Here is a 14,315-nt window from a genome sequence, read left to right as displayed (position 1 = left end):
CAGGTTCACTGAGCCCCTGTTTAAATGTCAGTATCCCCCACTAACCTGTCAGGTCTTGGAGATGGGGACTATGGCTGACTCATTCATGATGATACCTCAGCGCCTAGTCCAGTGTCTTGTGTGGTAGGGAAGAAGAAGAGGGGAGAAGAAAGGATGGGAAGAAAAGTTCCTTTCATCTAACAGCGAACTCAAGTCGACCCCATGTGTTACAGAGTAGAACTGCCCATAGAATTTTCTTGGATGTAATCTCAAGAGAAACTAATAGCCAGGTCTTTTCTCCCATGGAGTCAGTGGGTGAGTTTGAACTGCAAACCTTTAGGTTAGCAATCGAGCACAAACTGTATGCTCCACCTCCAGGATCACCTTGAGCTGGAATCAACTTGGTGGAAACAACAGGGAACTGAGGTTTACCCTTGGAGAGCTGCTTTAAAAAGCAAAGCAATGTGTTTATTAGTCAGTGCTAAGATAGAGACACTCCAGGAGAATTTCTGCATGGCATTGCTGGATATCATGCCAGGTTAGATGTTCATCACAAGATGGTGTAGTAGTTTAGAGTCAAGCTCTCAGGCCAGACTCCCTCCACTCAAACCCTGGCTCTGCCATGCCTGGCTGTGTGGACTTGTGCAAATTACTTCCCTGTGCCTCACTTTTCCCATCTGAAAATGGTGGTAACACCAGTATCTAACCCATAGGGTTTTAGAGAGGATACAATGAGTTAATACAGGACAAAGCACAAAGTAGGTGCCCACAGACTGTTTGCTACCATCATCTTCATCATCATCGCCATCATCATCTCACTGTTCCCCAATAGACAAAACCAGACTTTCTAGAAGTCTAGGGTAAGCCATTGCATTTAGTACTAGTGTATGTGTTATGTTTTGTCCCAAAGATCTTGAATCCAGAATGACCATTTTCCTATTCTCCTCCCAGAACGTGGGTGGGGGCACCACTGTCGTCCAGGTGAGAGCCACCGACCGTGACATTGGACTCAACAGCATCCTGTCCTACTACATCACTGAGGGCAATGAAGACATGACTTTCCGCATGGACCGCATCAGTGGCGAGATCACCACACGGCCTGCCCCCCCAGACCGTGAGCACCAGAGCTTCCACCACCTGGTGGTCACCGTGGAGGACGAGGGCACCCCCACCCTGTCGGTGAGCCATGGGGGTAGCTGCAGGGAGGGAGAGGGTGGAAAAGGGGGAGCTCTGCCTCCATACAAGGAGAATCAAGATGGGTGGACATGGAACTCCACGCAGTGGGAAAAATCCTTGAGTATGCCTTCATCCCATATTTAATCCATTAGCCCCCAGTATTTATGGAGTGCCTGTTGTATACAAAGCTGAAATCTATTTTTCCCAAGTCCACAGTCACTTGGAACTTCTATTTAGTGCTCTTTGCTTTCATAGAGCAACTCTTTGCGAAGGCACAGGTTGAGCCTTATAGGCCAGGAAGCAAGTGGGAGCTGAAGTCCAGCCCACACTCCACTTGCCAAGCTGTGTGCCTTTGGGGCCACACTGACGAATATGGCACCTTTGTGCCAAAGTAGTAAAAGTACCCTCTTCCTTTGAGTCCTGTCGGTGTGATGCACTGTTACAACACATCAGGGTTGAAAGGGCTTGATGGGTCCCATGGCCCAATCTCATGCCTGCTTCAAGGTGAATCATCTCTCCCAGCAATCCTTCCCATAACATTTAGAGAAGCATTTTCCTGCAGGTAACAGAAACTTAACTATGGAGTCATGAATGAATGAGTGTATCTTTCTTACATAAAACATCTGGAGAGAATTATGAATGTTGGTTTCATGCTCAATGATGTTAGAGTTCATGTGTCTTGGCCTTTCCCTCATGGTTTCAAGATGGCTGCTATAGCTCCAGCCACTGCTTAAGGAAATTTTGAAGGTTTGCAAGTTTGGGGAAGGAGGTGGAGGCCTGAAGGGCTGGATGATGAGGCTGTCTGGAGGTGATGGATGATGGAGTGGGAGGTGAGTGGAGAGTGGGAGTAGTTTACACACTGAGAGCAGGAATTTGGAATCAGGAGCGCCGAACCCACTGTGACCTGGCTGCATGATCACAGGCAAGCCAGAACCACTCAAAATACCAGTTTTGTCATTGTGTCTGTGGAAGTACCTGGTAAACCATGAAGTGGAGGAAGAGGAAGAGGATTGTATCAGCTACCTATTGCCACAATAAGACTACATTACAAATTGTATAAAACTGTACAGAGGCACAAAACAACAACAGTTTATTTAGCCTCAATTCTGCAGGCTGGCAAAGTGGTCTGGCTTAGCTGGGCAGTTCTGGCCTCAGCTGGGCTCCCTCTGCCCTCTAGCCTACTCAAGCTCAGGGCATTATTGCTTTTAAGGAGATCCTGCTAGGGCCAGGCGAATTTGCTAGAACCAAAGCTGTATGTCAGCTGGGTGGCTATGCTTCTGGGGGTTGGCTGGCTATTAACAGGGGTGCAGGGGAAACTGGGCCACATCTCTCTCCTCCTCCAGCCAACAGAGCCAGGAGCCAGGGAAGGTCTTCTGGGGGAAGCATCATATATGTCCATGTCCTAAAGGATTCAGCTCTGTAAGTGAGGGGGTGGGGCTGGAATTCAGCTACCAAAAGTACCCTAAAAGCCAAGAGAATCTTAGGTCAGAGCCCCATCCTACCCCCATCTCTGCTTTCGTCCCTATGCTTCCCTTTCCCCAGTTTCCTGACAGCCTGGCATTCCTGCAAACAGCCCAGGCCGGCTCCACCCAACTGTCACCAAGGGCCCAGAATAGCTATACTACAAGGGGCATCCGGGCCAGCCCTCAGCCTGTTACACAATGGTGTACCACCCAGCCAGGGAAGTCATTGTGCAGCCTTGGCCCTCTGGCAAGCTCCAGGCCATGGGCAGGGAGGCCAGGCTTGAGATAGTCTAAGTGACTGCCAGGAAAGCCCTTGCAAGAGGAAGGGCTGGGCCCAGAGAGGAAGGATGGAAGGGAACTCAGAGGTCAGGAGCTAAAGCCCCAGCCTCAAAGGCATCTTGGCGGGGGTTGAGGAGAGAGGGTGGCTCAATAGCAGACTCCATGCCGCATGAATCACAGCAAACAGGTTAAACAATCCCAGGTAACAAACCCTAGGTTCTCAGGTTTTGGGGGGTGAGGTGGGCTGCAGAAGTCACCTGTCAGCAGGACAGAAAATCTCCCATTACCCACTTCTGGTACAAGAGTCACCAACACCAGCCTCATGATAGTCTGTGAGCTATCTGGGGACATTGCTGTTGGCAGCTGACTTCATGTCTTTAGGGCAAAGGGCTCGTCTGTTTATTAAAGTTGAACCTTGCTGCTGCTTGTGAAGCCTGCTCCCCCAGCTCCAGCTCAGGAAACCTCAGCCTGGCCCCTTCCCTGTGTTGCATACCAATCAGACCAGCCTTCTCTGGACCAGGATGAGTAACTCCAAGCCCTGCCCTTAGCCCTGCTTCATGAGGGATATCCTGCAGCTGCTCAAATGCTGTGAATGCCACTAACTCAGTTTCTCTGAGACCCTGGGGCTGTGCCCAACAGTCAGCTGAGAGCTTCTCCCTTCCCCATCCTCTTCTGGTTCTTACAAGCCTCTCTTGCTGCATGCAAGTGGTGTGTGTGGCCTTTAGGGTTGCCAGGCAGAAAATGGGGTAGCAGGAACTGATATGGAAGGAGGCTACCACATAAGCACCAGGGTCTTCTGGACCCTCTGAAGGCCCCAGCTAGCTCAGGCAAAGCAGAGACAGGAGAATTCTCACTCAAGTGGGGTGTGGGGCTGTGAGCTCTGCAGATAGGTTCCTCTCCCAGCACCCTGTAGACAACTTCAAGCCAGGCCCTGGCTGACAAGGGCACTCAATTAAATGAACAGGAAGGAGTACTGGCCTGGGAAGCAGGAGACCCAGACTTCAGCCTCAGCTTCATCACTGATTTGATGTGTAAGGCATAAATCTTTTGGGACCACAGTTTACTTTTGCACCAAATGGAGCAGTAAAATCTCCCAGGATTTGCTGGGATGGCGATGGGGATAGGGTAGGAAACAAACAAGAAATAACACATGTGAAAATGTTTTGGAAAGCACAGAGTATTATAATAGAAAAGGCAAAGATGTGGCACAGATACTACCACTTCCCTCTCCTGTGCCCAAGGCAGACATTACTAGCTGATGCCAGCACTTTCCCACTAATCAATATTGGTATCTCAGAATCCCTTAACACATATTCCAAGAACCCATACCAATAGATCAGTCTTTCTCAACAAAATCAATCCTCTGCCCTCTAGTCTGCACAAGCTCAGGGCATTATTGCTGTTGAGGAGATCCCTTCCAGGCCAGGCAAAGTTGCTAGAACTAAACAGGACAGAAAGTTAGAGGTGGCCCTGCCGATCGTGAATGGTCCAGACAATAGAACCCTGGCATCTTAATTCAGCCCATCATCTAGTTACTATGTATCAGTGACCAGCTTTGCAATTAGGTCCATGAATAGGGATGGACCTAATTAGGGTAGGGAGTTAGGGACCTCTGTGAGCCCTCCGGGAGCTCACAGAGGAGTTGGGGAAACAAAGCATCCATGCGGGAGAGAGAAGCAACAATGCAGAGTAGTGACTGCCCAGTGAATGAGCCCGGCAATCAGTGATCTCTGTGGGTAGGAGATCCTACAGACACTCAGCTGGGTTGTGTGTGTATTTCAAGAGGCCTGTGCACCCAGCATCTGGCTGGCAACCCCAGTTCCTCTTTCTGCCTATTGCGGTTCCCTGAGCAAATCTGACCCCAGCCCCCAGCACAGATAGGCCAGGCTCGGAGTTCTCCAGCTGAGACCCAGGAAGGCCTCTTACACAGGGCAGCCTCACGCCCAGCATAGCAACAGTGTCCAAGCGAATGCCCAAGAAAAGGGGTAGGGACAGAATCTCTACAAGACTCCCTCTCTCACCTCCCCCTCCCCCAACAATTTAAAGGTTGGCAGTTTGAACCACCTCTGTGAAAGAAAGGCCTGGTGATCTGCTTCCATTAGGATTACAGCCAGTAGAACCCTAAGGAGCAGTTCTATTCTGGAATGCATAGGGTTGCCATGATCAGAATCTACTCTGAAACTAACAATTCCTGATCTATCTCCTAACAATGAATTAGTTCCCAACAGCACAGATTTCCCTCCCAGGGCCTCAGATAGTGCCATAAATCCAGCAGTCCCTGAGCCCCACCCTGCAAACTTGTTCGAGGCTCCCACTCCATATGCTCCAGCCACAGGTGCTGAGCTGAGCTGTATAGGAACAGCCACCAGGGTTGGTGTCCCCAGAGGTGTTTCCACTCCTGCTCCAGCACCCTCGCCTGCCCTAGCAGCACCAGGAAGGGCCCTAGGATAGACGCTGAAGGCAGGGCCTGTAGGGATGGATGAGGACAGAGCCCAAAGCACAGAGTAAATGTCACTAAAAACAGGAAACCACGAAATTGAGCAGCCTTTACTAGTAGGGGTCCAGAGAAGAGCAGTGTGTGAGGCCAAGAGGAAGCTCAGGAGGAAATGTGGTAGCTGTTCTTGGGTTTCCTCCCTCTCACTGTGCAGCAGCAGCCAGGCCTGCAGTCTGGCAGCCACATTCTTAGAAGTCGTCTTTGCCATAAGGTCAGAAGCTGAGGGCTGGTGTCAGGCCATGCTCCCGGAAGGGCTGGGAGAAATTTCTCTGCACTGGGAAACAGGCAGTCTGCTCTGTTGGCTTGTCCTTTGACCCCAAGGACAGCCCAGCCCACCAAGAAGCAGGTGCCATCCTGCCCATCCCTGCCCCATGGGCCCCCAAGAACAAGGAGAACTTCCCCCTCTTTCTGTGGCAACTGGCACTGAGCATCCATGGCAGCAGATGGGGTAGAACAAGGGACCCCCAGGGACAAGGCAGGACCCAGGGTTTTGGTATTCTGGTGACTTATCAGTTCCATCAAAGGCCTTGGCTCACATTCTCCCCAAGGCTTCCTGGCCCCAAGCACAGCCCCAGGCATAGCCGGGGCATCCAGACTGGCCCATGCCCTTGGGCCTGACAAGTGGGCTAGGAAGCAGGGCCATATGTCCTGGCAAGGCTCCCTGGCTCCAGTGCCCAGGCCAGGTGGCTCACCGCTGCCCCAGAACCTAGAGCTCCCATTTTTTTCTGGAGGTAATTGGGTGGACTTCTCCCTGCCTGCTGAGCACCACATCCTGGTTCTCTGCTCCCAGGCCCAGCTCCGCAGAGCCAGCAAAGCATGCTGGGAGACAAAGGCCCAAAAGAAACTGCCCGTCCAGTGGTCTCAGGGTCTCCTGCCCTGCTGGAGGGAGATGTGCCCAATTCAGACTTGCCCCCTCATCTTGGGCACCACCTTCCCTGTTTCTACCCCAGAGTGCAGAGACACCCTTCTCTCCTGTGCTTTAAAATCCTTTAATTGCAATTCCACAAAGGGCTCCCCTTGCACACAGTATAAAAACAGATCCAGGTCATGCCTGAAGCAGAGATAGGAGCAGAAAGTCCAGAGCAGAACCAACCCTTCTATGTACATGGTCCTGGTGGCTCCTGCTCCCAGCCCACCAGGCCTCTCAGAGGGGAAGACTCAGCACAGGTTGTATGAAACGGAAGACCCAGGCTGGGGAAGGAGGCCAGGAGGTTTCCCAGGCTAAAGGCACTTCAGTAGCACAGTGGGATTTAAACCTATCCTTCTTACAATCCATTGATCAGGAAACCATATATCCCCATTTGTACCTGTTGCCCTGGTGTAGTTCTAGCACCCCCTTTTCACACTCAAAACTGTCTCGGTTTGGACAATGCATCATGTGGTCACCTTTCTATAGACTGCTGACTGGTGGGGGAAGGAAGTGAGGGTGGCAGATGTAACATCTCTCCTCTCACCTTTCCAGCAGGCCCCAACCACTCTCCCTCTCCACCTCATCTGCAGTGGAGGGTGCAACTCTGGCCTCACATTGCCCAAGACGCCAGTTGGTTCTCAGTGGCACCAGTGGCCCAGTGTGTATGTCTCGTTTTAAGACCTCTGGCCACTGAAGTCTGGAGACAGGGACAGATTGCACAATAAGAAAGGAAAGCACAGACTTATTTGAGCTTACTTATTAATCTGTAGTGAACAACTAGTAAGTAAGCACAAGTAAGTCTATGCTTACCTTGCTTACTGGGTACTCTGTCCCTGTCAGGGATTATAAATTTGAAAAAAGGCTTTGATTCTATAGCATGGTGCTATGGGGTTGGGAAAGACAGATGCCAACCATACCTAGAAGCAGAATCTTTGATGTGGTGAAAATAATGTGAGATTATTCACTACAGATTAGTAAGTAAGCACAAGTAAGCCTGTGCTTACCTAGCTTATTGGGTAATCCTACACTGTCTGGGGGCTAGGCAATGGGAGCCCTGGATTTGCTTAACCTGCTGACAGCGCCTCAGAGAGGTTGCTGGTAGAAAGCACGGGGAGGGCTCCAACAGCGGGCAGGCCAGTCCACCCCCTGAGTCCCCATGGGTGCCAAAGGCGAGTCTCCCAGATAAGCAGCTTCAGGCCAATCAAGGAGCTAGGTAGACCACAGCAGGGAGGGGTCTCTCCACAGCCTGTCCTGTGTCTTATGCTTAGGAAGGGTGGCAGGGGGGTCTGCCTGGCACCCATCTTGTCCCATTGATGCTGCCACGTCCCAAGGCTCATATCCTGGAGAGAGAGGCTGAAGCAGGGCTGGAAATTCTAGGGCCTCTTAGGATGTAGATCATTTGGCATCTGTTGCTGGTGAATTTCAGGTCCCTGGAGTGGCATCTCAGCATCCCAGCATCCATGGAACAGGGCTGAGTGATCCAGCATTTTCTCTCTTCGTCCATGTAGCATCCAGAGGAGTTGAGGGTCTGGGCTCAGAGCAATAGGGAGAAAACCAGAGCCAAGGCCAAAGAGGCCACTCAGAGGACCGGCCCTGGTTCAAATACACTTGCCCCAGGCTCAGCCACAACTACCCACTGACCCCGGCAGGTCTAGACGGTCTCAAAGTTTGGGGAGTCAGGGACAGGATCTGCGAAAGAAAGAAGCAGCTGAGTGAATGGGGCGTCCTCTGTACCTCACCCTCTAACCCCAAACCATGAGGCTCTCACAGCCTGGCACATGACCTGGCACATAATAAAACCAGTTGCTGTGGAGTTAACCCCGGCTCATGGTGATCCTACGTGTGTCCGAGTAAACTGTGCTCCATGGGGTTTTCAATGGCTGATTTTTTTTTTTAAGTTAATTGCCAGGGCTTTCTTCCATAGGACCTCTGGGTGGGCTCAAACCTCCACTCTTCTGGTTAGTGGCTGAGCACATCAACCATTTGCACCACTCACTCTGACACATAGTAAGCATGCAATAAATGTTAGGTACCATGACTGTCATTATTATCATTGCTAAACTTTTCATGTGTGTGTGTGTGTGCGTGTGTGTGTGTGTTGCTCTTAAGTGATACTGTTCTCTAAGGAGGTTTCTATAGTGGCTCCTGCTTATTGATAAAGATCTAAAATGATTAAAGATTATCAGAACTCAAAGCAAGGGGGAGACACAGGGGGGAATCCTTGCCGAAAACAATAGTCACATATCTCAGGCACCGACTTTATGCCAATGTTTGAGGCACAATTGTGATCTGTAAGCTAATCCTCACAACACCAAAGTGAGATATGAGCTATGATCACCACTTTACAGATGAGGAAAATGAGAGGTTAAGTCACTTGCCCAAAGCCCAGAGCTAGTAAGTGGGCCAGGAGGTATTTGTATCAAAGACAGGCTGACTCTGAAGTCCTTGCTTTTCTCCCCATATCAGGAGGAGCTGATACCCCACACGCAGGCTCACCAGTAGGCCATGTTGTTGTTGTTGTTGTTAAGTGCCATCGAGTTGTTTCCAACTCATAGCGACCTCATGCACAGCAGAACAAAACACTGCCCGATCCCGCGCCAGCCCCACAATCTCTGCTATACTTGAGCCCATCATCGCAGCCACTGTATCAATCCATCTCCCTGAAGGCCTCCCCCCTCTTTCGTCGACCCTCCACCCTACCAAACATGACATCCTTCTCCAGGGAATGGTCCCTCCTTACAACATGACCAAAATAGGTGAGACGAAGTCTGGCCATTCTTGCTTCCAAGGAGCATTCTGCCTGCACTTCCTCCAGGACAGATCTGTTAGTTCTTTTAGCAGTCCATGGTACTTTCAGCATTCTTCGCCAGCACCACAACTCACCACCAGTAGGCCATAGGGGGCCCAAAGTCACGGTGCAGTAAAGGTTGGGAAGCACTCACCTAGGGATGGGAAGAAGACGTCCCCAGGCCCCGGAGGAGACAGAGGTGTGTTGGGCTCAGAAAGCAGATGCCGCCCCGACTCAGAAGCCTGCCGCTGTGCCACATAGGACAGGGGTTGCCTGGGCTTGGCCTCCGGCATCCCCTGAGCAGGTGGGGAGGTCTCAAAGCCGGGGTTTTCAATTCCTTGAGTGTTGCTGCTAGAGAATCAGAATTGAAGGTCATTCGTGCTGTCTTGGGTATAGCCTCTGCCCTCCCCGCCTCCCCCAGCTCAACCCACTTCTCTCCGCTCCCTTCCCCTCACCTGATTTCCCAACCACAGGCCACAGCAGCCTATCCGCACAAGGAGAGACAGAGAGAAAAGACTATGGGCTGTGCTCTGCCACCCACCTTGAGTTGAGGGAGGCAGGGCAGCCATCTGAAATGACCACAGCCCTGTCCTGTGGTCTGACCATCAGCCCTGGGCCCAGTTGGCAAGCCTAGAGCCAGTGGCACATCCAGGACACCAGCCTCAGGACTTTGGTTTCCCTGTGGTCAGCAGAGCTAATGACATAATGTCCCCAAAGCTTGTCTTGAGCTGAGGGAGGGGATGTCCGTGGGACAACCTCAGAAGCCTCCTCCATCTCTGAGATTCTAGCAGGATTGCTAGCAGGACTTCCTTTGACCTTTGACCTGACCCTCTCAAACACCTAGAGGAAGCTCTGGATTTGGTATTGCAAGTGCCAGGGCTGAGTTCCTGAGTGGGGCTCATTCCCTGAGCACGCCCTCCACTCTAGGCCCCATGCCAGCCTTGTGTCCAGAATGCAGGAACGCCTTACCCCCTGCCCCATCCACTGTACTCTGAGCTGCTACACCACTCTGGACCCGTTTAGCCTCTGCCCTTGTCCTGCAGGGCCTGGTGGCTTCTCCATGGAGGGCCCTGCTGGGAGAAGCCACCATTCCAGGTGTGTGGCTGGGTTGGCCTGGGTCTCCTTTGCATGCTCTGTTTTCAATATCTGCTCAGCCCGGCTGCTTCCTCATCCTCCCCGACCATAACCAGGCTCAAGGGCAGTGCTGAGGGAAGCAGAGCAGCCATCTGAATTGACCACAGCCTGTCATGGCCCTTTGAAGTAGTGGCAGGGAGAATACCCAGCCCAGCACAGGTGTTTAGGCTTCAGGGGCAGATGGCAGGTGCTCTCCTGATCAGCTGTGGGTAGACAGTTAAATACAGATGCTCTCTACTGCCCAGAAATATCTGCCCCCTGACAGAGGGACCAGGCACAGGGAAGGCCAGAGAAATTGTCCCACTCCTAGTGTCTGTGCCCTGAGCCCTTTCATGATGCAACTAGTTACAAGGGAGAAGACAGGGAAGGATCCTGGTGGGGAGGGTGGAGGAACAGTAAGTCGGTCATGGCCAAAGGTTACCCTCCTCCTCCATCAGGAGCTCCAGCTGCAGCCTGGGTGTAGACCTTGCCCTACAGAGCCACTGGAAGAGGCAAGAGGAGAAAGACCTTGCCAAGCTGTGACTCAAGGCGGGGGGGTGGGGGGTGACTGCACAAAGCTTTCTCCAGAGGGTCTCCATGGGCCTTACCTGTCCATCCGCACTAGCTCCTGGGCACCTAGAAACAGACAGATAGAGGATCCCGTCTCAGAAGGGAAGTCTTCCCCGACAACATCCCCATCGCTGCTAGCAGATGCCCCCAAAGAACAGGAGTGAACCCAGGCAGCGCTGCACTCAGGCCTCAGTTCTATTCACCCGAGACCTGACCGCAGTGCTCAGTGCTCTGTGTTTATCCAGCAGATGGGGCCTGGGAGGGCGGCCTGTTTTGGCCACTGACAAATGAAAGTCTGTGTTTCACTAGTGTTCAGGAGCACATTTGCCACAAGGAACCCAAAGGTAGTGAGCCAGCGCTTCCTCCTATAGCTCGACTGGTGGGACTGAAGCAGATTGAAGCAGACGGGTGGGACCCAGCTCCTGGATTTGCTCTTATTTCCTGCTGGCCACTTGCCATGTTCTGGTCTTTAGCCATGATTTACGTGATGGGAGTGTTGCAAAGTCAGTTTTTAATTAGGGGGTTCCTGGTCCTCTGTCCCTTTTTCTTGTTGCCCAATAGGGTGGCTTTAGAAGTACAGGGTGTGACATTTCTTAGGGGAACCTTAGCGTCTCTGCATACTTCATCATTTCTCGGTCATTCTACCTGCTTTCTGCTCCTCATCCAAGTTGCTGCTACTTTGTCCAATTCTTGGGGTTCCCCACTCCCAAACTGGCCACCACCTAGGGTACAGTGGTCCCAGCTTCTATCTTTCTTGTAGCTCCCCATTATCTCTCACAGATCCTTCTTGTGTGAAAGGGCCTTACTGCCCGATGACTATGGGGTAACATAATGGAGGAGGGGCACAGCAGGAACACACATGAGGAAGTTACACAAAGGTTCCCTAAATCTCAAATCATAGCTGCTGCTTACTGGGAGGCTCCTACGTGTCAGACTTCATGCGGGTGCTTTGTATACATCCCTCATTCCATCCTCTCCACCACTCTTTGGGGTAAGGTGTGTCGGTCCCATCGTAGAGCCAAGGAAATTAAATCTCCGTCTAAAGCTGGGTAAGAATCCATATCCCGTGGCCTCCATGTCATCACACTGCTCTCTCGAGGGCTCACAGCCTCTCTTTTTCTCTTTCTCTTTTTTTTTTTTTTTGCCTCAAAAATAATTTTATTAAAAAGTAATCATTGCCACCTTTCTGTTACTGCAGATATTAAATCTAGTGAAGGTGCTATTGAATGGCTGCCCAGCACAGAAAGGGGGTCATGCAGAGTTTTGGAAGATGTGCTCAACACAGGTCACAGTGCTTCCATCCCTGACCATGGTACTCCTCTTTCAGCCCAGTTCATCAGCATCCCTCAGACCCCTGTTTTTCCTGGGACGTATAAGGACCCTCCTGGGAGGCCCCTAGGAATCAGCACTTGGACCAGGGTGTCACAGAGAGTGGAGTAGGGGGACTGAGAGCTGCCCACAGGCTCCCTGTGTCCTCTGGACACTCCCACAGTATGTGGCCTACAGCTGCCCCTCTCTGAGCTTCTTCCCTTGGCCACCAGCAGCTTCCCCTGAGGAGAAAATTTGGTATCCTTCTGCCTCTGTCCCTCCCACACCCCAGAGAAGCCACAGCTGAAACACGGGGAGAGCCTTGGGCCCACTTTGGCAACCTTGGGAGGAGGGCTGGGAGGCAACAAAGGCAGCTCCCCTCCTCCCCACACACCATCTTCCCCTCGACTTTGTTTGTTTTCCAGTTCCTGTTCCCTGTTCTGCTTACATGGCAGAGGCAAACTTGTGGTCTGGAGTAAGGGGCCAGAAAGTACCTCTTTATCTGGAAAGCGATGTGCCTAGCTGAGCGTAGTCCCCCTCCTCACCCTTCCCCTTCTCCGTGGAAATGTTATAGCAGGAACTGCTGATGCCATTTCTCTGTGGCACCATTTCTCTCCCTTCCGAAACCCTGGGATCTTCTTTCTGTTCCAATCCTTTTATCTACTCCAACCTCCATCTGCCCCGTAGGTAGGCTGTGGTGGGGTTTTGAGGGGAATATAGGTTCCTGAGAGTGAGAGTGTGGTAGCCATGATCCCTGAATACCCCACTGCAGGCCTCCAGTTTGAGCCCCCAGGAGAGAGCCAAAGGAAATCAGATATGAGCCACAAGCCACATGGTGACAGAGCAGCCTCCCACAGTTATCTTCTGCAGCTAGGCTGAGGAGAACAGGCCAGATAGGGCCTGCGATGTCCAAAGATAGAGGACTCCCTTCCCTCTTGCTCCCAGAGCCTTCACAGGGGAGGTCAGAGATAGGGCAAGAGTGAAAGATGTTTGTGACTTGAAGCCTGGCCCCACCACTTATTCAATGTGCATTTCCTTAGGCAAGTTAGTTAACTTCTCTGTGCCTCAGTTTGCTCATCTGTAAAACAGGGACAGTAGCTCTGGTAGCATAATGCCTAAGGCTAACCAGAAGGCTGGTGGTTCAAACCCACTAGCCACTCCTCAGAAGGAAGATTGGACAATCTACTTCCATAGAGATACCGCCTCGGAAGCCCAAGGAGGGGTCGCTATGAGTCAGATCTGACTTGACAGCAGTGAGTTTTGTTTTGTTTTAGTAGTACCAAACTCTTAAGAGTTGTTATGTGGAATAAGCAAGACAATGTATGTAACAAGTCTGGCAAGCAACCCCATCAATTAGGGGTTGCTGGCTGTGATGATCATGTAGTTGTTAGGTGCTGTCGAGTCGATTTCAACTCATAGCAATACCATATGATAGGGTAGAAATGACCCAAAGGATTTTCTAGGCTGTAATCTTTACTGGAGCAGATCGCTAGGTCTTTTTCCCACAGAGCTGCTGGGTGGGTTTGAACCACCAAACTTTTGGTTAGCAACCAAGTGCTTAACCATTGCACCACCAGGGCTCTTTATGATGATCATGTTGATGAATATTTTCATTAAATGTTGGGATTATATTCTCTGGGAAGAGTGTGGTTTGAAAACTGTGTTTAAGTGCCAGCCCTGCTGCTTGCTAAGTTATATAACAATTGATTGTTTATTCAACCTCACTGATGTTAGGTTTCTATTCTGTAAAAGGGAAGCACTGAACTTAAGTTATCTCTAAGCTCCTTCCTGGCTCTGATACTCCAGAGGTCATTTCTGTCTTGATGTTTACTATGTTGATGATAAAACAAGTCCACTCACATTAAAGCAGGTCCCCAAAGGATCTTGGAGAAGCAGCATCTTTATAAACCAATCTGAACTACTCCATATTCTTATTCATTCATTCAACAGGTATTTCTTGAGTGCTAATCCAGCACTGCCTGGGAGCCACAGGGGCTGCTGGGTGCTCAGGCCCCAGATATGGCACATCTGGGTCCCTTGCTCACTCACTCACTCACTGAGCCCAGCTCCTTGCAGGGACTGCGGCAGCTCCCATCTCTGGAACGGAGAGGGCTTTATGCCTGCTTCAGGCTTTTGCTAATCCCAGGGGCTGACCTGGGGCAGGGCAGGGATACTCACGGCGGTTGGAGGCCGCTTGCCTTTGCTTGTAGACCAGGAGCAGGATGAGGGGGAGGC

The 14,315-nt window shown here is 51.3% G+C and overlaps 1 protein-coding gene across 1 annotated transcript in view; it reads left to right on the top strand.

Moving 5' to 3' along the window:
* Window positions 1–14,315, top strand: part of CDH23 (cadherin related 23) — a 542,121-nt gene that overhangs the window by 460,603 nt on the left and 67,203 nt on the right. Inside the window, exon 37 of the mRNA XM_042780917.1 lies at window positions 931–1,158. Coding sequence (XP_042636851.1) covers window positions 931–1,158 — 228 coding nt within the window. The remainder of the gene's footprint in view (window positions 1–930; window positions 1,159–14,315) is intronic.

This window comes from Orycteropus afer, unplaced genomic scaffold (genome assembly GCF_000298275.1).
Source record: "Orycteropus afer afer isolate SDZICR_OR568_19922 unplaced genomic scaffold, OryAfe1.0 scaffold00070, whole genome shotgun sequence".
NCBI classification, from domain to species: domain Eukaryota; kingdom Metazoa; phylum Chordata; class Mammalia; order Tubulidentata; family Orycteropodidae; genus Orycteropus; species Orycteropus afer.
Note: the sequence above shows the minus strand (reverse complement) of the source record. Positions and strands in the feature narration are given on the sequence as shown.